Here is a 24,410-nt window from a genome sequence, read left to right as displayed (position 1 = left end):
CACATTGTGCCATCAAACCTGTGCGAGTTCTCATGTGAACAGTTACATTTGTTTTGAGTGAACCTTTTTCTACTGAATCTACAGAATAAAAGCTTCCAACCCGTGTGAATCTTCATGTGATGACTTAAACTGGATCTATACACAAAACATTTTCCTCGCTTTTCACTAAGGGTGCAGACATGACATGGTGAGCTGGTCTAATAGTCAAACCTCACAGCGGAGAACAGAACAGTGGCTGAGGTCAATAACGTTGAGGAATCAGATCAGCTTCACATGCATGTATCTGCTGCTCACCAATGTCCCACAATTAAGGAAATCAACATTTATTAATCAGCCAGCTGATAAATCAATGCAAGCTACTTCTCACCTGTGTGAATTCTGTTGTGAGATGTTAAGCACTGTTTTTGAGTGAAACCTTTTCCACAAATCCCACATGAGAAAGGTTTCTCACCTGTGTGAGATCTCATGTGAACAGTTAAGATTTGCTTTTGAGAGAAACTTTTCCCACAGGTCTCACATGAGAAAGGTTTCTCACCCGTGTGAATTCTGATGTGATTAACTAATTTATATTTCCTCGAGAAACGTTTCCCACAGGTCTCACAGGAGAAAGGCTTCTCACCTGTGTGAATTCTGTTGTGAGAAGTTAAGTTCTGTTTTTGAGTGAAACATTTTCCACAAATCCCACATGAGAAAGGTTTCTCACCTGTGTGAGATCTCCTGTGAACAGTTAAACTTTGCTTTTGAGTGAATCTTCTTCCACAGGTCTCACATGAGAAAGGTTTCTCACCTGTATGAATCGTCATATGAGCAAGTAACTGACATTTAGACACAAAATTTTTTCCACAGATTGTGCATGTGTAAGATTTCTCACCAAAGAAAATTCTCTTGTGTCTGTTTAAAGAGTCGTTTAGATGGAAACATTTTCCACAAGCTGCACAAGTGAACGGTTTTTCACCTGTATGAATTCTCATGTGATTATTTAAACAACTCTTGTAAGGGTAACTTTTTCCACAGGTGGAACATTTGAAAGGTTTCTTAGCCGTATGAGTTTTCATGTGATTCATCAAGGAATTACTTTGAGAAAAGGTTTCATCACAAATTTTACAAGAATATAGATTTTGGTCTGGTTGAGCTTTCATGTGCGTTTCTTGTTCTGAAGTCTCTGTTGAGTTTTTCTGCTGTTTGTTCAAAATGTCATCAGTTTCCTGTTTCATCACAAGATGCTCTTCATCCTGACTGATGGAAAGTTGCTCCTCTTCCTCTTTGATCTGCAGAGGTTCTGGTTCCTCTTGTTCCTTTTTCATCTGCAGAGGATCTGGTTCTTCTTGATCCCATTTTATCTGAAGAGGTTCTGGTTCCTCTTGTTCCTGTTTCATCTGCAGAGGTTCTGGTTCCTCTTGATCCAGTTTCATCTGCAGAGGTTCTTGTTCCTCTTTTTCCAGTTTCATCTGCAGAGGTTCTGGTTCCTCTTGATCCAGTTTTATCTGCAGAGGTTCTGGATGATCTTGATCTGAAGTGAAGTTTCTCTCCAGGTTTCTGAGCTCATTTAGATCCTCCTCCTCTTTGCAAACACTGCATTGTGGGAGATCTGGAAAAAAAAAGTCAAAATGTGAGGTCACACAATGAACCCATCAGTTTAATTAACTAAAACTAAAATGAAAATATTCTTCATCAGGGGGCGTGCTGTGGTAGCACAACCCACGTTTGGAGGCCTTCAATCCTCCACACGGCCGTTCCGGGTTTGATTTCCGGACCAGACGATATTTGCCGCATGTCTTTCCTTACTACATTCCTGTCAGCCTTCTTTCTTATAAGGGACACTAGAGCCCACAGAAACCCCCAGGAGGGGAAAATGTATATATATTAATCAGCAAACATTATAAAATGAAATCTCTTCCATCGTCTTTCAGAGAGATTGTTACCTTATTTAGAATAAACAATGTCTGCATGTGGTTAATAATTTTACCAGCAATTAAACTTAATGCCGTCAAATGTGCCAACATTTGGAAATATGCAGTCTGGCTAGCTGACGTTAACTCCCCTTCAAGATTCGCTTCTCGCCAACAGGGACGTTACACCATATTCTGTGACCACTGCACATTGTGACTGTAGGAGGCGCTGTTGCAGGTTTACAACATACTTTGCTATTCTTATGGACACAGAATATGATGGCGCTTATCAAATAATGGTCCCACACTGTAACTTACAGTAAAGTACTAAATATTTAAACTGAACCGTCTCTATTAACTCTGCTTGCTAAGTCAATATCTGACCATTAGTATTATGACATTTCTTTTTAGTTAAATGAAACGGCCCTTTAAATTGCTTTACATAGTGTTATAGTCAAGACCATCTAAGCAGAGACCAAGACCAGCCGCCACATGACAATAAAATGTGAAATATTAGCAAAAGTGCTAATCAAATTGGTCTGAAAGATCCACATTCCCATAAAAACAAATCAATTTAACCAATATTATCAATTCAAACTCTTTGTTCTACTTTGCTCTGTGCTACAATCCATGGAAGTCTCATGCCAACCCTCAAAGATAACGCCCTGGGCGGTTGCCCATATTGCTCATATCAGAAACCACCATTGTCTGCACTATTAAACATAGCAATTAAGGCAATGCACTAGTGGTAAACAACGCTCCATCATGAACACAGACCAAGGAGCAACAAGCAGAAATAACCAAACACTGTGACAGTTCTCACTTTTTCTCCTGCTGCATGAAGCCAGGCAGCACAGAACTATCACAGAGCAATGAGCATGCTCTGTGTGCTCTGGTTTTATTGATTCACCAATTAAATTAATATCAATGTATACAATCAATTAAAATAATGACAGCTACTGCAGCTGTTTCGTACCTATCCGGTGCAAGATGATCTTGGGTATCCGGGTAAAATCCATCAGTCTGCGCTGATCGTCCATCTCTTCCTCCATCTTAACGTTGATTTCTTTCCACTCTGTGAATGTTTCTTCAGCAGGAGTTTCCTGCTGCTTGATAAACTCTCTGAGGCTGAACTGAAGACATTTTCACTGAAAACACAGAAATATTTAACTAAACTACAAAACAGTCTTCAAGAGGAAAAGTAAAGCCAGACATTTGCTCTGTTTTTATTTTTCACGTGTTTCACTGTTGCTGTGCTGAAGAAACTGGAAGTGATTATTAGTTTGGCTTTAAATTTTCTGCTGAGTCTCTTCTTTTAAAGTCCTGGAGGGCTGATGCCCTGAAACCTTTAGCTGAGCCTCTGCTGCACCACCTGAATAGAGTAATTAGGTCATTAAGGCTCTGCAGATCTGATCCACACAAGGAGGAGGTAATTATGGTGATTTCATTGCAGTGTTTTGTACCTGTGGCTCATCTAAACACTGCAGGTCACCTTGAGGACTGGAGTTTGACTCCTGTGGTTTAGTTACAATAGATCAGTCTGGAGAAAACACTGATGATGTTTTGTTGTTCTTGCAATAACTAATAAAGTCCTGATTCAGTGAAAGTCACATATATATTTTCTATTTTTATAAAGATATTTCAGATAAGTATAAAGTTAACCAGGATGCTTTCATTGTTCTGTTGGGTTAAATTTAAAGCCTTTAGTTAATATTTAGATGTAGATTTATTCAACCTTCCTAATGTTACGTTAATAAATTGCTGCACTTTTAGCTGCTGTTCAATCTGCCAGGTTTCTGCAACCTGGATCTCTGGAGACTCAAGAGGCTCTTTGGCTCATTTATTATATCAAACTATAAAATATTGATCTGTCGTTTTGTTTCATTCTTTTTTAAGTGTCGTCATGAAACCGATCACATTGGCCCTTGTGGTAAATTTGGCCTCTAAACCAAACTCCTTATAGGTATCAATATTTTCAGAAATTCTCTTTAAAATACCAGAATATTCACATAACTGTTATACTTTTGTCAGTCTGAGGAGACACTGAATATTGAATTAGGTGTTATGATCAGTTACTCAGTAATTCACCAAATACTTCAAAAGAAAATACAGAGGAAGAACATTGTTCCAGCAGGAATATTAAATAAATAGAATGATAAACCCTGACCTTTACTATTATATAAGATCAAAATATAGTTTATGTTCCATGACTCCTTCACTTCTAACTCACCAGTTTAAGTACTGAAGGTTGTTTAAAATGATTAATTGTACTTGCTTTGAATTTTAAAGTTTTGATTATTTAGGTTCATTCTTTGTTAAATTATGGCTCATTTTGTTTATCTCTTATTAGTATAAATAACTCAGTCTGTTAAGTGTTGAATGAAAAGAATATCGACTTATTAGAATGTATGCAACGTTGAGGAAGAGATGATCTCTGTGGACTGCTGCTGTTTATGTATATGAAGGTTTTCCTGATTTACTTTTTGTTTTTAAACAGGTTTTATTCCAGCCTCTATAATTATGTAAATCTAGTCTTTCACACAGTTTTCTACTAAACAGGAAAAAAGAAAAAGATCATCATTATAATAGTTTATTTTCTAAAATTATATAAATAGTTTCAATCTGAAATTCAATTTATATCATCAATACATTTTCTAAGCAGGAAAATTATTAAAACCATGTCAAAGAAATGCATCCATTTCTCCAAATCATTGAAATAAAATAAATTATTACAAAGAATAAAAACACAATAAAGTTTCCAACATTTTAGAAGTCTAACTCTCAAATCCTTTAAAGTCATCGTTTCTTTAGAGACAATCTCTCCCTCAGTCTGATTAAATAAAATAGAAATATAAAACTGCCAGAATAAAATCCAAGTCGGTTGCAATTACTCCACTTCCAATCAGCAACTTACTGAGAATCTTGAGGTTCACATTGTGCCATCAAACCTGTGCAAGTTCTCATGTGAACAGTTACATTTGTTTTGAGTGAACCTTTTTCTACTGAATCTACAAATAAAAGCTTCCAACCGTGTGAATCTTCATGTGATGACTTAAACTGGATCTATACACAAAACATTTTCCTCACTTTTCACTAAGGGTGCAGACATGACATGGTGAGCTGGTCTAATAGTCAAACCTCACAGCGGAGAACAGAACAGGGCTGAGGTCAATAACATCGAGGAATCAGATCAGCTTCACATGCATGTATCTGCTGCTCACCAATGTCCCAAAATTTAGAAAATCAACATTTATTAATCAGCCAGCTGATAAATCAATGCACAGCTTATTCTCACCAGTGTGAATTCTGTTGTGAGATGTTAAATAGTGTTTTTGAGTGAAACTTTTTCCACAAATCCCACATGAGAAAGACTTCTCACCTTTGTGAGTCTACATGTGATGAAGTAAAACAGACCTAAAGGCAAAACATTTTCCACAGGTCCCACATGAGAAAAGCCTCTCGCCTGTGTGAATTCTCATGTGAAGATTTTAAATTTATTTATAAGTAAAACGTTTTCCACAAGTTCCACATGAGGCTGTGTGCGTTCTCATGTGATCAACTAACTGAGATAAGTTGATCTCAGTAATTTCTTCCACAGGTGCCACAAGACATTGTCTTCTCACCTGTGTGAACTCTCATGTGAGCAGTTAAACTTCTTTATGAATGAAACTTTTTCCACAAGTCCCACATGAGAAAGGCTTCTCACCTGTGTGAGTTCTCATGTGATCAACTAAATGAGATTTATACAAGCAATTTCTTCCACAGGTGCTACAAGAGATTGTCTTCTCACCTGTGTGAACTCTCATGTGAACAATCAAACTTTTTTTATAAGTGAAACTTTTTCCACAGGTCTCACATGAGAACAGCTTCTCACCTGTGTGAACTTTTATGTGACTAGTCAAGTCAGGTTTCCTCCGGAAACATTTTCCACAGGTCCCACAAGAGAAAGGCTTCTCACTTGTATGAATCCTCATGTGATCAAGTAATTGAGGCTTAGACACAAAACATTTTCCACAGATAGCACACATGTAAGGCTTCTCACCTGAGTGGGTTCTCATGTGTCTGTTTAAAGTGACAATGTGTAGGAAACTTTTTCCACAGGTTGAACATGTGAAAGATTTTGTGCCTGTGTGAGTTCTAATGTGCATCATAAAGGAATTATTTTGAGAAAAGGTTTCATCACAAATTTTACAAGAATATAGATTTTGGTCTGGTTGAGCTTTCATGTGTGTTTCTTGTTCTGAAGTGTCTGTTGAGTTTTTCTGCTGTTTGTTCAAAATGTCATCAGTTTCCTGTTTCATCACAAGATGCTCTTCATCCTGACTGATGGAAAGTTGCTCCTCTTCCTGTTTCATCTGCAGAGGTTCTGGTTCCTCTTGTTCCTCTTTTATATGCAGAGGTTCTGGTTCCTCTTGTTCCTCTTTTATATGCAGAGGTTCTGGTTCCTCTTGATCCAGTTTTATCTGCAGAGGTTCTGGTTCCTCTGGTTCCCGTTTTATCTGCAGAGGTTCTGGTTCCTCTTGATCCCGTTTTATCTGCAGAGGTTCTGGTTCCTCTTGATCCCGTTTCATCTGCAGAGGTTCTGGTTCCTTTTGATCTAAAGTGGAGTTCTCCTCTGGGTTGCTGATCTCATTGAGATCCTCCTCCTGTTTACCACATTTTGAGAGATCTGAACAAAAAGACAAAACAAGCTTGAAATGTGAGTCAAACAATGATCTCTACACTTTCACTTACAAAAACTAAAGTAAAAAACATTCTTCAACGAACCCTAACCCATTAAATATAAAATCACAGCAGTTCATCTTTTGGAGTGATATTTTCTTACATTTGTGATATGAAAGGTGTTTTATGCATTTTCTTTAGAGATATTTCATGATGATTTTCACCCTGAAACCTTTTTTGGCTTTGGCTTAATCATTAATATAAAGATTTTGTTTTATGTTGAGAGAATTAACTTTAGTTTTCACAATTTTCGAGAAAAAAAAACATATTTTTGAAAATTAATGTGGTTGTATTTATAGTAAAGTGTTTGAATTCACAAATATCTCAATAAGACGTCTCCCTATTTATGTTTGTGGTCTCATGTGTACCAGTAACCTGATTAATCAGTAAACCGTGAAGCTGTTTCGTACCTATCCGGTGCAAGATGATCTTGGGTATCCGGGTAAAATCCATCAGTCTGCGCTGATCGTCCATCTCTTCCTCCATCTTAACGTTGATTTCTTTCCACTCAGTTCAGCCTCAGAGAGTTTATCAAGCAGCAGGAAACTCCTGCTGAAGAAACATTCACAGAGTGGAAAGAAATCAACGTTAAGATGGAGGAAGAGATGGACGATCAGCGCAGACTGATGGATTTTACCCGGATACCCAAGATCATCTTGCACGGATAGGTACGAAACAGCTTCACGGTTTACTGATTAGTGAGGTTAAATGGTACACATGAGACCATAGACAGGAGACGCCACAGTGTCCTCTGTGCTCTATTGGGGACATGTCTCCGTTTGGTCCGATAATGGACATTATAGGGTGGCCTTTTATTGTCCCAGTCCAAGGATTGTCCAGTTGTTGCTCATTTTGTCCGATGCCCCTCTGGACATGCCCCAGACATGCACTGAGTAAAAACAACAATCTGAGTAATGCTCACTGACAGCAAAATAAAAATTATACACAAATCAAGACCAGTATTAAATTTGTATAATGAAATGTCAGGAAATGCTCATCGGCAGTTGTTAACGCCACATGGCAACAATGTTTGAAATGGGGTGTTGATATTTTTGTTCATATTTAAAATAAATAACTGAAATTATTTATTCAGTACTTGATAAGTTTTTGTATGCAGACAACTGATCAATTTTCTCATTGCAAGTGCTGATGACTGATAACACACCTGGAAATAGACGAAGGAGATTTTTGGAATATTTACTGAGCTATCATCATATTCACTCAACCAGAAGTTTGTTATATATTTTGACTCATCTAGTTAAGTTAATTTTTTATTTTTACAAGTTTTTAATTTAACAATAATTAATGAAAATCATGTTTCAGACACCGGTTTCAATCTTTGACTGACGTTTAAATGCTTTTGTTTTTGTTTTGTTTTGTCCAGATCTGTGTAAAGAGGAGGAGGATCTGAATGAGCCCAGCAACCAGGTGGAGAACTCCAATTTAGATCAGGAGGAACCAGAACCTCTGCAGATGAAACAGGAACCAGAACCTCTGCAGATAAAACAGGAACCAGAACCTCTGCAGATAAAACAGGAACCAGAACCTCTGCAGATAAAACAGGAACCAGAACCTCTGCAGATAAAACAGGAACCAGAACCTCTGCAGATAAAACAGGAACCAGAACCACTGCAGATAAAACAGGAACCAGAACCTCTGCAGATAAAACAGGAACCAGAACCTCTGCAGATAAAACAGGAACCAGAACCACTGCAGATAAAACAGGAACCAGAACCTCTGCAGATAAAACAGGAACCAGAACCTCTGCAGATAAAACAGGAACCAGAACCACTGCAGATAAAACAGGAACCAGAACCTCTGCAGAAAAAACAGGAACCAGAACCTCAACAGCTCAAAGATGAAGAGAAGCAGCTCCACATCAGTCAGGATGAAGAGCAACAAAATGAGAGATGTCAGAAAACCAAACATCAGGAAAGTGCAACTGACAGTTCAAACCAAAAATCATATTCTTGTGAAGTTTGTAAAAAAATCTTTCCTCGAAAGAATTCTTTGCCTAGACACATGATGATTCACACGGGAGAGAAACCTTTCACATGTCCAGTCTGTGAAAAAAGTTACAGGTACAAGAAAGGTTTAATTTATCACTTAAAAATTTACAGAGGTAAAAAACCGTCCCCATGCTCAGTCTGTGGAAAACAATACCATTTAAAGGACAGTTTAAAGAACCACATGAGGATTCACACGGGTGAGAAGTCTTTTTCATGTGTGATCTGTGAAAAAGTTTCCCTCTGAATGGTAATCTTTCTGCACTTTAAAGTTCACAAAGGTCAGAAGTCTTTTTCTTGTGTGACTTGTGGAAAAACTTTTCGGTTTCAATGTCATTTACTTCGTCATATCAGAAGACACACAGGTGAGAAGCCTTTCTCTTGTGTGACTTGTGGAAGAAGTTTCACTCGGAAAAGCAATTTAACTATTCATATGAGAGCGCACAAAATGGCATGATGTCAACCGTAACTGTCTGTGGCGCACCTGAAACTGTTGCCACATTATTTTGGTTGTTTCATAATTTTCATGTGTAATTTTTTCTATTTTTTCCAAAAATGAAGAAGTTATATTTTATTTGCATGGGATGTTAATCTGCCTGCATCTATAGTGATTTCTTCAGGATGGAATGGGAGCAGTAGTGGAACCTTTGTTTGGGGGGACGTTGCTTCTGGGTTGGTTTTGGGGCGGACTTCCAGTTTGCAATCTGGATGCTAACTGCAGCGCATAGACTGTATGCAATGTAATCACTGATGGGTTACAAATGAATTGCGCAAAAACAAGGATTATGTTTTACCACCTTAAATGAAACATGTACTTGAATGTAACCCGTTACTAAACAGTTCTGGTTCAGAGATGCAGAAGCATCTCAAAGAAACCAGCGTCAGATTTCTAAGAAAGCTCTCGGATCACAGCTGGGAGAAACAGGAAGTCTTTATTCGCTCCTCTGACCCACCAGATCTTTTAAATCTTTATGAAAAGACTTATGTCTTCTCATAAAGATCCTCTGGAGTTTTCAGTCCTGAATCTGGACTGATGGCGACTGAGCCGTCCTTCTGTCAGACGGTCTCTGACGTACCGGACCCGTCCTAGAACCGGTCCGTCTTGAGGCTCTGGAAGAACATCAAGACAGAAAAATTATCACTGGACATAACACAAGTATAGTTTCTCCAGCAATTATGCTTGAAAATTGTGTTTGTAAATGAACTAAGCAAAGAAAAAAAAATCAATATGTCTTGTTTTATTTTTTTTATTGCTGCTTGTTGTTATTTCCTGGTACCATGGTGATGGTCGGTTCTATTTTTAACCTCTTCCTTCGTTAAAGAAAGTTGACAAAATCATGTAAACGCATCGCTGGTTTGTTACTAGAAAGAAGAGAAAATGACTTCATACTAAATAGTTTTCAACCGCTCAGTTTTAACTGTTTCTCCTGCTTTATGATGCATTCAGGTTCTGATTTTTTTAAATTGTTAATATCAGAAATTTTTCCAAAAAGCTGATCAATTTACGCCGTGTATCTCAGATCAACATAAAGTGATGGAGAAACTTTTTAACTGATTCACCTGGGATTGGGTGAGTTTTTCCTTCCTGTGTGACGCTGACAGTGTAGGACACAACGCTGTCCACTGACCCTGCAGAAACAAACAATTCATTCTGACACAAAATGGATCAAACGTGGGTCAAAGCTCAGATTCCAGTTGTGCAATGCAGCGAAGTCCATTGTCGATTATTTTATGGCAAAGAAATTATTCCTCAACCGGAAAGTTTAAAGATGATCTTCAGAAACAAAATTACAATTTAATTTAACTTAAACAAATAAAAACAGAGAAAAAGTTTCTGAGCCAAATCTAATTTAAGTCATTAAATTAGCAAAAGAAAGTCATTAAAGTTCATCTTTTATGTTGAACATATTAAACTCTTAAATGAAGATGCATAAAAAACTGATGACTAAAACATGTTTTATTGTGATTAAGAGCAAATATAGCAGATTAAGTTTGCAGCACAGTTTATAATTGATCATCAATGATGTTTTCAGTTCTTTATGCAGAATATAACACCTTGTTACCAGTTACCTGTTTTAAAAACGAGTTTATATATTTCAGGAAATAAAATCCAACATTCAACAGGAAACAATCAACATCTAATAACTTTGTTAATAATTATAGGTTATGGAGCTTTTTATTCTCGTTTCATGCACATTCCTCCACGTTTAATAAGAAACACTCCAACAAAAAAATGTCTGTTTATTAGAAAAGACACTGACCTTCATTGTTTTTCCAGAAACAGATCAACGTCACGATCAACAGGAAAGAGCCGGCCACGGCAGGAAGCAGGAAGTCTGCGAGGGCAGCAGTAGGCGTGTGACGTCTGCGCCCTTTAAGACAAAAACGTAGCTGCTGTGAAATTGTTGTTTATTAGAAAAGACACCGACGTTTGCGGTTTCTCCAGACGCAGAGCAGCAGCTTCACATTCAGCATCACGTTCAGCAAAACGCCGACCACGGCAGGAAGCAGAAAGAGCGCGAGGGCAGCAGCAAACGTTTGAGGCCTGCATCCTGAAAGATGAAAGCGTAGCAGGTTGACTGGCCTACATACAAACAATATGGGCAGAGTTGGGTGATAACTAGTTACATTTAGTCAGTTACATTTGCTTGAATCACTTTGTTTTTTGAAAAATGTTCTTTTAGGAGTATTTTCACTGTGGCAGCTCTATATTGACTCTACATACACGGTGGCGGCAGGTTGTAAACTCAATAAAAACCAGAACTGCTCTAAACTTTAGAAATAAAACGCCTTCTGAAGAAAGACGTTCAAATTTATACAGAATGAAATGGATTTTTATGGTTACGTCTCATTTACCTGAAGCCACTGGGGATTAATAAACAGGTAATTCAGTTTCCGTTCAGTTCATTTAAACACGACTTTAAAATTAAAGTCATCTGAGTCGCCAAAACAATTAAAATATTTTCAATTTGTTTCATATTTATTTTGGATTCACATCATTCTAATCCAATAAAGCTTCAAATGTAAGTAATAAATATCATAAAACAAGATAATGTTGGGTTAATTCTTTTAAAATGAACGGGCAGCTCTACAAAAATGTAAAAGTATAATAGTTAATATTTTTTCTCTTGCATAAATATGATAAAACATGAAGTGAAGCTTAAAGCTGCAATCAGACACATAGTTAATGCCTGTTACTTTTGTTTGGTTTTTATGATTTAAAACACTTTCAAATGTCATGTTGATGAAATATGTATTACAGATAAACTTTATTGATTTATTGGTGGATTGATAAGAGGCGGCTCTTTAAATCGTGTCAGGATTTCCTCACCTCTTACTGCCAGCCAGGTTTCTGCTGACTCTCCGACTCCAGAGGCGTTACGTTTGTAGAATCCTTCATCGGATTTAGAGGCGCTCCGGATGGTGAACCGTCCCGTGGAGCTGCTCCCGACCAGAACCCAGTCTCTATAAAAACGGGTCAGACTGGAGGACAATGGTGGCCTGAACCTGCAGTGAAGCGTCAGGGCTGCTCCTTCACTGACTGGACGTTCAGGTCGTTCCAGGATCAGTGATCGATCTGAGAAACACAATGTTGAATATTTAACAACCAGATTCAAGTGAACAAACCTTTTATGAACATTTTTTACTCATGTCTCATATGAACCTGTTTGAGCTGATTCTATCAGATTTAATCTCAATAAACAGCAGAAAACACGACTTGGTTTTAGACATTTCTTTGATTCTCTCCTGAAACTCATCAGGATCAAAACTCCTCTGTAACATCAATCAATAATCAATCAATAAATACTTTCTTTTAAATTAAATACTTAAATACATCAATCAACAAATACTTTCTTTTAAATTAAATACTTGCAAATAAAAGCTGAGTTATATTTTCCCATTACTTTAAACATGAGGGAGAACAGGTTAATCTGTTAATCTGTCTATTATAGATTTAATATTCTGTAGTATGACAGAAGATCAGGGCTAAGAAAATTACAATAAAATTACCAGAATAAAGTACAGATTTATTCTGGTAATTTTGTGACTTTATTCTCACATTATTAGGATTTTATTCTTGTATTATTTAAATTTGTTCTCATAATATTGTAATTTATTCTAATATGGCTTCATTCTGGTAATATTCAGACTTTATGTTTCCTAATATTATAACTTTATTCTCATATTTGTATTTTTTTTCTCAGTATGGCCCTAATACTCCATCAGACTGCAGGCCTGTTTTTCCTCATGCAAACATTTTTAGATATTTGTTGCCTTCAGTTTTGCTCTGATTTATGAGGAAACACAGAAACATCAAGCTGAGAAAATCAAACTCTGATGTTTGATTTTAATATAATGTTTCTGTCATCTAAACCTCAAATGTTTGACTTCATAAAGTTTTTATCTACATCCTGTTTGGTGTTTTTGGGTCTTTTCTGTCTCTGCCAGACCACAGACAGTCGTCTCTCCTCCCACTGAGTCAGTCTGAGTGTTAAAGTTTTCTCCCACCTGTCACGCTGACGTTAACGGCGTCGCTGCGTTCGCCTGCTGCAGATTCACACCAGTAAACTCCAGAGTCGAATTCATACAGCTCAGATGAGATGCACTCAGTTTCAGCAATGTGGGTCGAATAAGAGGGACAGAGTGCATTAATTTGTTTTGATGTATTTCGTCTGACTCTAAACTCAGATGAGTTTCCCTCACAGCTCAGAGTCACAGACTCATACTGGAAGAACTGGGATCTGCTGGGAGAGAGTCTCAGGCAAACTGCAAAGACGAGAAAATGATCTTCAGAATCTGTTTATGGTTTATTTACATCACAGATTAACGTTAATCCCATTTAAATGATTGATCAGTTGAGGTTATTTAGTTAAGACAGAATCACATTTACTTGTTTTCTCAGCTGCGTTGCTGTTGAGCAACTAGAGAAGTTGATGCAACTCAGAGTCGGTTACTGTTGCTCATCATAAATAATCGATCCGACCTGATAAATCTATAGCGATCAATGAGCAGGAAATGATCTGATCTGGAGGAGCAGTAAAACTTTCCCCCGCAACAAAGTAATTATTGAGCAGAACATGGTTTTTATGAAAAACTTTCTAGTTTTTGTTGTATTTTAGTGACGGTGAGGTTAGATCTTGACTTGAGAGAAATGTTTTACTAAAGTTTCTTCTGGATTAAAAAAGAAAAATAAATAAATCTAAACCTGAAAAGTGAATAAGAATCAATAAAACAGAAGATGGTTCAGAAATAAACCATATTTAAAGAGTCTGTAAAGTGAATTAAAGCAGATTTTGACTCACCAGCGACGGCACAGAGAGCTGTTATCTCCATCCTGAGCTGCTGAACCGACAGACAGACGTTTGTTCATCTCGTCTCTGGTTTTGTGTCAAACGAACCGCAGCTTCCTGCCAGAAAGATCAAAGGTATGAAACTCAGTGTGGGTCAAACACTTCGGCCCTCTGGACTCTGCAGGAATCAGTGGAAAGTCATCATCACTCTAACCGCTGGTGCAGTTTGCAGCTGCAGGAAATATCAGATGAAATTAAAGGAGCATTCCCAAACTTCACTCCATAAAGATCCAAAATGGCGTCTCTCAACTCTATATGATGCTCCATCAGATAAAGACACTTGTTGCTTCACACTGATACAGAAACAGCAGAGTTTGTCCTCAACATTAAACCAGCATTATATGGCTTACTGGTGTTACTGCGCCCTCTGGTGGAAAAAAGCAATCACAACAACAAATTGCTTCTAAACAATTTCTGATTATTAGCAAACTGTGTTTTGATGAAAGATAAAAAAAAGACACTTTTGATATTGAAATTTAGAAATTCTGATGTATTTTTTTATTTGTAAATGATTTGGCTTCTTCTTCTTGTTTTTGGATATGAATGTTTTTTTGTTTTTTTAGGTGTTGAACCTTCGTTGGATCAGAACCAGCACTGTTCAGGAAAAGTAGCCTGAGCGTCTCCTGATGAAAGCTGGAGACAGAGAGAGAAGAGAACAAAGCACAGAAACATTTTCATCTTAAAACATTTGTGCTTTCAGTTTTGTTTTTCATGATTTAGTTTGAAACAAGGTGTGGTTTGTGCATGTTGAAACAGGACACAAAGGGGAGTATAAGCTCTGTTCTTCTGGCTCAGTTCCCAGACGCAATAACGAATGTGTTGTGACTAATCCTGCATCACACTAAGATCCAAAAACCCCAAATCCCAGATAGTGCCTCAGGAGGAAGTGTTCAACTCACTCAAAATAAAAAACACTCTCTGAGAGTTTTCTGGTTTCTAAAAGGAGCGTTTTCTTTACTTATTAAAATAACAGAAATATTCTCTGAGTTGACTTCATGCAAAAGTTAAAATATAAACATTAATTTAGTTTTGAAAACGGTTTCACTCCTTCACCAAACGAGGAAGCTGAGAAGAGCAAAGACGAGCCGATTTCTGGATTTAACTCTGATTTTAAATCTTCTGATGCTTCAGTTTACAATCAGAAGCTTTAATTTAGGAGTTTTCAGTGAAATGAAGATCCAAATGGCTTCAGTGGAGATGCTGAGAATGGAAATGATTTATATTCACTGATGGTGACAATCTGCTGACATAACATATATTTAGATCTAATCTGCAGCATCTAGAAGCAGATTGTCTACAGAGAGACCTATAGGTCTGATGCAAAACTGAACATTTACTCTGAAGACGTCTTTCCTCCTTTAGTTTAGTTTTTTCAAAATGACACAAACTTCCTGTTTTATTACTGGAAGATAATAAAGCAGAACCTGGACTAATGCCAGAACCAGCATTGAAAGGTACCAGCATGTCATGACTTGTTTTAGGAACAAGTTTCCTGATACAGATCAGGACAAGCAGAGATAAAACAGCTGCTCAAACATTTCACAGACATTTCCATTATGATGTTTTAACTGAACATTGTTCCGTGTTTTTCCCTAATTAAAATATCATATTATATCTTTTTATGATTATTTTGATAAACTTCTTCACTCAAACACCATTTATTCCCATAATCAGCACAAACTCACAATCAGAACTCCACAAATTTGCTCAAAATATTTTATCATGTTAATAATACATTGTAAAAACACAACAAATATTACAAAAATCACTTATTTCTTAGACAAGCCTGGTATCAGAACTATAAATGTTCTGCTGATCTTCCTGCTGTTACATCATTAAATATGAAGAAATGAAAAGTCGACCATTAGGAGCAGAAATCGTCTCTATTCAGCTTCTCTGCAGTTTCTGCAGTAAAGTTAACATTACATCTCTCAGGACAGAGGTCTCACTCTGTCTGATTCTGAAGGATTTATTGCTGATGGAGATTCAGCAGAAAATAACCGTCCTCTAAACCTTTACATGGTTTCTGGATGTTGTTCATTGTCCACTAAACTCCACTGAAGGTTTATCAATTCTGAGTCACTGTGTTTAATTTCTGCCATCTGGTCTTTAATCATGTTCACCTTTGACCTTGTGTGGTTCATATCTGCTGGTTTATCAATGCGTAAAATTCACTTTGACTGAAAATGTCTAGAATTGTGTAAAATATAAATTTTACCAAACTTATTGATCAATGTGGAAGAAATCTGTCAATAGTTATAAGCATATTGAATGATGTGATGTTTATATGAATTGTTCACAAAGTCAGTTTGAGATTGTTCAGTAGGTTTTCTGTTAAGACACGTTGGTAAAGGTGGAGCTTGTTTTGAACTCAGAGAGGTTTGTAATTTATGATGCATGTTGGAACCTGCTGAGGCTGGAAAGAGAGAAATGAGACACAACAGACACAAGAGCCTGAGAAACACCTGGATTCTCCTGGACTGCAGACGTGGATCAGGAACGCGGTTGGATTTTATGTTGTGACGGATCTGAGTAAGTTTATCATATTTATTTCCAGTTTTTAATATTCTATGTAACATGACAGAATATTAAAGTCATTGCAGGTTAAGGAACCAAAGGGAAGCATTTTATATCAGAAAGTGTTTATGTTTTGTTTGTAATAAATATGTGAAATTAATCTAGATGTTTCTGGGTTATAGATTAAAAATATAATCCTCTATTTCCATATTTTTTTTAATCTATAATGTCTATATTGACTATTTACTGTTATTGATAAAATCTCTTAAAGTAGCTTCTTTCTAGTTTTACAGACTTTGTTTCATTTTTTTGAGTTACAGTTGTTCCTTGTACTGATGTTCTGCTGCCTCTCCTCCTCTTCCTCTCTCAGGATGAAGATGATGTCCAGCATCCTGCTGCTCCTCATCCTCAGCTCATGTCTCTGTGGTCAGTCTCCATCTTGTCTTTGTGACAGAAAGCTCTCTAGATGGAGCTGAAAGACTCCCATGTTCCAGTTCTCAGTGTGTCTGCTCCTCTCTTTCCCTCTCTGTCTCCTCAGCAGCAACATTTGTAGTGAATGTGACACAGAGCAGCTATCAGGCAGAGGAGAAGCAGAACATCACTCTGGAGTGGACCTTCACCACCAAGACTCAGGGAACCTGGAAGCAACTGTTCATCTACTGTGAAGCGAACACGGATCATGGAAACTTAGTTCTCTATGAGTTTCATAAAGGAGTTGAGATTCCAGAGTCTCAGGATGATCAGTTTTCAGGACGAGTCCAGAGCGACAAAGACGTCCTCAGAGAAGGACGAATCAGACTCCATGTGTCCAGACTGAGGACTGAAGACTCTGGTCTGTATCTGTGTGACGTGAAAACTGGAGATGGATCCAACTCTGGAAGATGTCGACTCAACGTTTCTGGTGATAAGAAATATTTTACTCTGATAAAATCCTGAGTTGTTGAACATCTTCATCTTCTCCATGAATCCTCCTGGATCTCAGTTTCCATCAAACATTAATAAATATTTCTGATTTCTCTCCCAGCAGCTGCTGATCAGATCCAAACTCAGAGACCAAGATTGACTCCAGAACCAGAGAGACGAGGAAGGAACATCATCATCATCACTGTGGGACTGACAGCAGCAGCTCTGATGATTCTAATAATAATGTTGATTAATTGGTTTAGGATGAAAAAAACAATCCAGATAACAAAGTTGTTCATGATAGTTTAGTTGAAAACTAATTTTTCCAGCACAGAAATATCAGATTTATTTCCATTTATTCTGATCAACATGTTGGATCATCAATGAAAGTTTGTAATAATGACGACTTTCATGTATTGTTGTTGTTTTAGAAATTTTAAATAATTTCTAAAGGTTTCTGGACTCAGTAAGAATTATTGACCAATTATTATGTCTGATAACTGATCAATAATTAAGACTGAACCATTGATCAGATATTGGTTCATTGATCATCAGTCATTTTGGGGTTTTTCACATCATCACTGGGATCAAACTGATGTTTGTTACGTTTACATAAATGTTTTTTTTAAAAAAAATCTTCCTATTGTTGAATTTTGCAGATATTAAATGTTTATTTTCACAGATATTTTTAATAAATACTTTTATAAATATGTTATGAAATGAAACATCTACAGATTTTGAAGAGTTTGTTATAAAAATAAACTTTTCCCTATTTTTAGGTGAAATCAAAAAATTAATTTCAAAAGGGACATTTTTATATGTTAAATTTATTTTAGAAATCAACACAAAACATTGACATAAAAGTGTTTTGGTTTCCTTTAACATGAATCTTTACCATCAGTATTATTTTGTTGTTTCTTTGTTGAAACATTGTAAATATGAAAGTTTGCAATTCATTACAAAATGTGTTACATTTTCAACAAGTTGAAAGTTTTTAATTTAAACTTAATGTTTCAACTCAAAGTGTCTCAATATTTTTCATATTTGATCAAATTCATTTTTGTGAATCTGTGAATCTTGTGGTTTTATATCAAGTAATGTGGGATTGTGTTACTGTGAGCTGCTGAACTGAATTTATCTTACTGTAAATATTGTAAAATGAAGAAGCTGAAGTTTAATAAATATAACTAATGTGATTTAAAGAAGATTTATTAGTACAATAAAATAATAACATGTCTGTGTTGTTGTTCTGCTGCAGGAAGATAAAATCTAATAAATCCTCTGTGTTGTGATAGAAACTCTGGTCTTTATGTGAGCCACTTTCTGTAGATGAAAAATCATTTATTAAAGTTATTGAAACTCATTTTAACAATAGAAAATGAAAACATTTTAGAAAATTACTTCAACTCATTGGTTTTCACAAACTGCAGAAACATAAATGGTTTTGGTTAAAAATGTTCAGCAGTAAGAAACACAGTGAAAAGTGAAAAAAGCTTTAATTGTATTTTACTGAAAATAAAATGTATTAAAAGTATAAAATCTGAGTTTTCTCATTATTCTCATTATTAACAAACTAATTAAAAGTCTTTGATCTGATGACAGTGAAGGTGTTTTTATCTGCAACACGTTTCATGAAGCTCCCTTTTCTTAGGAAATTAGTATTAGGAAATGTATTTTAATTTTTAAGCACATTTTCAACAAGGCAATTCAAAATGCTTCACATGAATTAGAAGAAAATACTAGAAAACAACAAACTAAAGGAAAGAGTAAAAGCAGAAAAATAATCTAATAATGTTGATCTAAAAGTATAAAAACTAAAAACTTCTGTTCTAAGAGTTTTTAGTTAAATAAACTTAAATAGTTTATTTAATCCAGAGCTTAAATAAACTATTAGTCTCTTTAAGCTAATAGTTCAGAGGTTTTCCTTCAGAATAAAAGCTGAACTTCAGATTCTCCAACAGAAATAATTTTATTTTCTTGTGTCGCTTTAAGAAACTCTCAATGCTGTAGAACTCCTGCGCTTCCATTAGCAGCCAGCAGGGGGCGCTGTGAGTATAAAACGAGGCTCCTTCTCCTGCCTCTTCCTGCTCTGACTTGGTGACACTTCAGATGAGTTTTGTTTGTTTGGTCAACAATATTTTATTATCTATTTTATTTAACCAGGTGAACCTGCTGAGATCTAGATCTCATTTTCTAGAGGAACCTGAGCAGAAATCTGCAACTCACAGCAACCTGGAGACAAAGTCAAACTAATTTATACATAGACTTATTGTCATTGTACAAAAAAGAAAACACAAGGTGAATCTTGACAACAAAATGTTGTTACTTGGCTACCAGTGTAACAGAGCTAAAATTTATACTACACAATAAATAAATAATAGCTAAATAAATATATAAGAGCTAAGAATAAAGTGCCATAGAATCCACAGGTTCAGTGTTATAAACAAAACTAAACTAAAGTGTGTGTGTGTGTGTATGTGTGTGTGTGTGTGTGGGTGTGTGTGTGGGTGTGTGTGTGTGTGTGTGTGTGTGTGAGTGTGTGTGTGTGTGTAGGTGTGTGTGTGTGTGTGTGTGTGCGTGTGTGTGTGTGTGTCCTCCATTGATTTAAGACCCGCGACTAAGATACCGCGCTTATAGCCAAAATATTTTCTGCAGATGAATGCCTCATCGGTGCATTAAAACACTTTATGTGGAAACGGTAATGCAAATCGCACTTGCCGGTGCACTTATTACAGTAATAACACATGAATCCCTGTCCGCAGTCTAATGCGCTGCATGGTTACCTCGCTGAAGTTTCCATCTCTGCGCCGTCATTAATCGGCTCCATTCATAAATAACCACTTCCTCCTTTTGCTACAGCAGTAATGCATGTTTTGCGAGGAGCACTTATCATAAAATCCATAAGCTGCCAAGATGCCTGAAGTAAAACCTTTTAAAGAACAGAGACTCTCCAGAAAGCTGCCAATGAGCGCAATGAACATAAATTTATTACAATTAAAGAGAGAGCGCAAGGGGGGGGGGGGGGGGGGAAAGGAGAAACTGATTACACTGATCTTTACGTTCCTCTACTGTCTTTCCTTACACTGTAAAAAAGGCCTCAGGGGTTATCACATTAAAAAAATATCATGTACTGTTAACTAAATAATTACATGTTTGAGCCAAAAACATGATACAATCATGTTGCATAAACAAGATTTTCCACAACTTCAACGTTTATAAAATTGAATCATGTTGAGCGAACATGATTCATTATAGTCAGACCGATCCTATGCTGAAGACCACGAGTGAGATCACGCGATATCACGCAAGTTCACGCAAGATTACGGGAAATCACGGGATATCACGCGAGAATACGCAAGACAATCGTTTTTTTTTCTCGCAAATGGAATAAAATGTATTCAAGGTGAGATAACGTGATTCAATTAACGTCAGCTAGATCTTCCGCCAAAAAAAAAGAACGTCGGGGCGTATTACATTAACAAAAAAATATCATGTACCTTTCACACAATAATGTTTGGGTTTGAAGCGAAACGTGATAAATCATGTTGGATAAACAAGATATTCCGACTTCACATATATAAATTGAATCATGTTGAGCTAACATGATTCTTATAGTTAGACTGATATTGCTGACGACAACGAGTGAGATCACGGATATCACGCGAGAATACGCGAGACAATCGGTTTTTTTCTCTCAACTGGACTAACGTGATTGAATGACTATCTCAACTTGAATACATCTAATTCCTCAAGCTCCCAGCCTCTACCAGAGGCCTGGGAGCTTGAGGGTCCTGCGCAGTATCTGCGATGCTAACAATTTTATATATATATATATATATATATATATATATATATATATATATATATATATATTATATATATATATGTGTGTGTGTGTGTGTGGTTTTTTTTATTTTATTCAATATCAATATTTGTCAAGTTAATCTAATAAAAAAAAAACACAGTGACGTCAGTTCCAAAGCGCTATTGTGTCAGACTCATCTCCCGCTGAAGAGGATCCAGCGACATCAAGAGATTACGGAAATCACGCGAGATAACTGGCTTGTTGGGTTTTTTCAAGGGCAGAGGGGAGATTCCTGGCGTGCATCTACTTAATTTGAAGAAGGTAAGAGTCAAACTATTTTCATCCAAATCCATATAAAATATGTAACTTAAAATTTCTCTACAATTTGCACCATTTTCTACTTGTTCCATACTTGTGTCACATTATTTCATGTTCTGTAGATTAAGTCGGTTAGGTTAAGGCAGATAGCTTTTTGTTTACATTTATCGCCGCACCATGTTAGGTACATTCTGTGCGAAAAAAGTCTGCAGAGCCATATGTAGTGTACAAAGCTGCTGCCAGAGACACAAATGGACCCCAGAAATGTCACAGTTTTGCTCCTCCTGAGCTCCCTGGAGGTTTAGTGGATTTTTAACACACTGATCTAACATCAGTCCTATTTCTAACTATTTAATTCTATTTCAGTAATGTTACTATGAGGTAATGTAGATACACACACACTTTGGTACCTTTCTATCATCATCGAGATTCTTAATTAATTATGGTAATAAAAGTCCTACATTTCAGTCGGTGAAACCTGCAGAAAGCATTGCTTTCTGAGCTTTGTTAAATACCTGTTAGTTATGGATTTCTAGTATATTTTGTCAGGCTAAAACTCTCAATGGATTATCCATTATTACAGACTTGAGCTTTCTATTTTTTTCTTTAAAATACATATTCCTCTGCTGTAAAGATGTTGGGGTTTTTTGGACTCTTCTTTGTTGTCCCCAAATAATTGTAGCTCAGAAACAATATTGAAGTTCATTGGTTTAATTTTGAAATGTTGATGTTTTTTTGTGTTGATTGTTTGTGCTCATTTTGACCTATGTTACCATTGCTTTCTACCATGTTCAATTCACCATTGTTCTGCACATATGTGCTTGCATGTGTCCAGTGGTTATATTCATGAGGCATTCAAGGGACTTGTACTAAAAGATACAACTCAGTTCAGTATGAATTGCATATTTTAATGGCTGAAAATATATCTGATCTCTTTCAGAACATCACCTGTCTGTAATCCACCTGCTTAAGTTCTGGTCAAGGGGCTCATCAGCTATCAAGTTATAGATTTCAGTGGCTAATAGTAAGTTTTGCCAGATCTAAAGTGACTGAATGTAGTGTTAGAGAGCTTATAAAGCTAGGTTCAGCTAAACATTTATTTGGCCAGTCTGTTTTATTTGTCTTTATTTGCGTGGGGATGTGGAAATGTAAGGAGTGTAGTCTCTCTCTGTCTCGTAGATATGACCTGTTTAAAACATTTTACACTTAAACACCGGCATATGCGACGTTATCCATGCCCACACATAGACTGTCCATGTACTTGTAAGACATGGAATGCTTTGCATATTCATTTAAGTAGAAGGATATAGACTGTGTTGACCATTCTGTACTTTTCACATATTTCTTTGGTGATATATCCATGTCTTTATTTAAACATCTAACAGCTTCAGTTAGATGTTTAAATGAGATGTTAAACTCAATTTTAGTCATGGCATAATGAAGGGATACTAACAATTTTAAATATCTTTCAATAGACTGCAAGCCACTGATCACTTTTGTTGTGACTTCCTTTGAATGTAGCTATGTTTTCAAGTGTGTGAACCTATACTGCTGGAGTTTTGAGATTGTTCTCATTGTTTTTTGATCTGCATATTCAGGAAGACACTGCTGAGGTCAGACGAGAGTGCATCCTCAAAGGTCTGTGTGTGTACCTAAATGAAGATCCAGAGAAGCTGGTGAGGGAGTACATGGTATGTTAAATTCTCTTTGTGTTTACAATAGAACTCCTAAGAGTTGTTAAAATACTTTCACCAACTAAGGTCCATGAGTGACTCAATCAATGTCAGTCTAATTTATTTATTTAATTACATGTGAATTGTCTCCCCCCCAATACCCTTCCCTAACTCCCTTAGGACGTTGATGAATGAAATGGTCAAAGCCGAGACTGTCCTCGGAATCGTCATTTGAGCAGAGGGTGCAGAGGCTGCTGATGCACATCTGGATGTTGGGATTGTCCTGGAGGAGGTGGAAGTTATGAACAGCTTGGGCAGTGTATCTTCTGCAATAGTGATGCTGCTGCGACTTATCTACGCACTAAACTTGAGCTACCCTCAAGTTTAGTGCGTTCAGCACTCAACTTGCTCAGTAACTCAAGCATACCTTTGAAGTAATACAGAAAATAATAATGAAATTGGATGGAAAGAACTTATCAAAGAAAGCACAAGTTCTCAATATGAAACTCGCTGCTAAGTTGAGTAAAGTTTCATATGGAAAATGAGTGTTTAAAGTCTGCAGTAGAAAAGATTTATATTGTTACAGTTCTCTAAGTTGAGCAACTATACTGACATGTTTTATGTTGTAAAGAATTGGCTGGGAAATGAAACTGTAACCTTTTTGTAGTTGTTTTTTTATTTCAATGTCCAACTCAGCTGTGTTTTGTGCTGTGTAAAAAGACGATGTATAACAATTCTGAAAATACAATTGTGTTGTACCTTTTCTAATTGTTGAGTGTTCTTCCTACACTTTCACCTAGTGCTATCTTAAAATGCTTGATTAACGCTTGAAAATATGTCTTTGAATTAACGTCATGAAATAATGGAAAGGATTTCCACACGATTAACTAGCTGTCTTTTAGCATGAAGCATATTTGTTGAGCTAACTTGCTTTTAGTGAGTTGGACCTACTGAATCAGGTAGTGTGAAGGTACCACTGTAAAATAAGGTGGTTTCAACTAGATTTACATTCATCTTAATGAAGTAACATCAATGATTTGGTCCTAAACAATGCAGATTAGTTGGGCGGGCTGTATTGCATTACACTGGGTCACGCTATAGTAACTGAGTTAAAGGAACCTTTAAAACATATGTTGAGTCAACACATTTCATTTGAATTTGAATAACCTTAATGAATGGAGTAGAGCCAACTCATTTGATTTACAATCATCCATTGCATTACCATA

The 24,410-nt window shown here is 36.5% G+C and overlaps 2 protein-coding genes and 2 long non-coding RNA genes across 4 annotated transcripts; 2 read left to right on the top strand and 2 right to left on the bottom strand.

Annotated features, from left to right (window-relative positions):
• Positions 1 to 389: 389 nt before the first annotated feature.
• On the bottom strand, positions 390 to 1,019 carry LOC129376448 (gastrula zinc finger protein XlCGF57.1-like; the record flags this gene model as incomplete). Its single annotated transcript, XM_055056082.1, has 1 exon — positions 390 to 1,019. A coding segment is annotated over one exon (630 nt), but the record flags the coding sequence as incomplete, so codon positions are not given.
• Positions 1,020 to 9,562: 8,543 nt separating this feature from the next.
• On the bottom strand, positions 9,563 to 13,957 carry LOC129376544 (low affinity immunoglobulin gamma Fc region receptor II-like). The gene is made up of 6 exons (XM_055056147.1): positions 13,921 to 13,957; positions 13,127 to 13,384; positions 11,949 to 12,194; positions 10,879 to 10,989; positions 10,178 to 10,246; positions 9,563 to 9,727 (listed from the first exon to the last, which is right to left on the bottom strand). Exons 1-6 carry the CDS (start codon positions 13,949 to 13,951, stop codon positions 9,609 to 9,611), a joined length of 834 nt encoding a protein of 277 aa, XP_054912122.1. The 5' UTR covers positions 13,952 to 13,957; the 3' UTR covers positions 9,563 to 9,608.
• Positions 13,958 to 16,400: 2,443 nt separating this feature from the next.
• On the top strand, positions 16,401 to 17,160 carry LOC129376637 (uncharacterized). Its single transcript, XR_008607788.1, has 3 exons — positions 16,401 to 16,500; positions 16,856 to 16,911; positions 17,024 to 17,160. It is a non-coding gene; the product is annotated as an uncharacterized LOC129376637 (long non-coding RNA).
• Positions 17,161 to 23,115: 5,955 nt separating this feature from the next.
• LOC129376721 (uncharacterized) lies at positions 23,116 to 23,947 on the top strand. Its single transcript, XR_008607809.1, has 2 exons — positions 23,116 to 23,202; positions 23,365 to 23,947. It is a non-coding gene; the product is annotated as an uncharacterized LOC129376721 (long non-coding RNA).
• The last annotated feature ends 463 nt before the right edge of the window (positions 23,948 to 24,410 follow it).

The sequence above is a fragment of the Poeciliopsis prolifica genome, unplaced genomic scaffold (genome assembly GCF_027474105.1).
Source record: "Poeciliopsis prolifica strain line A6 unplaced genomic scaffold, Auburn_PproV2 SCAFFOLD044, whole genome shotgun sequence".
NCBI classification, from domain to species: Eukaryota; Metazoa; Chordata; class Actinopteri; order Cyprinodontiformes; family Poeciliidae; genus Poeciliopsis; species Poeciliopsis prolifica.
Note: the sequence above shows the minus strand (reverse complement) of the source record. Positions and strands in the feature narration are given on the sequence as shown.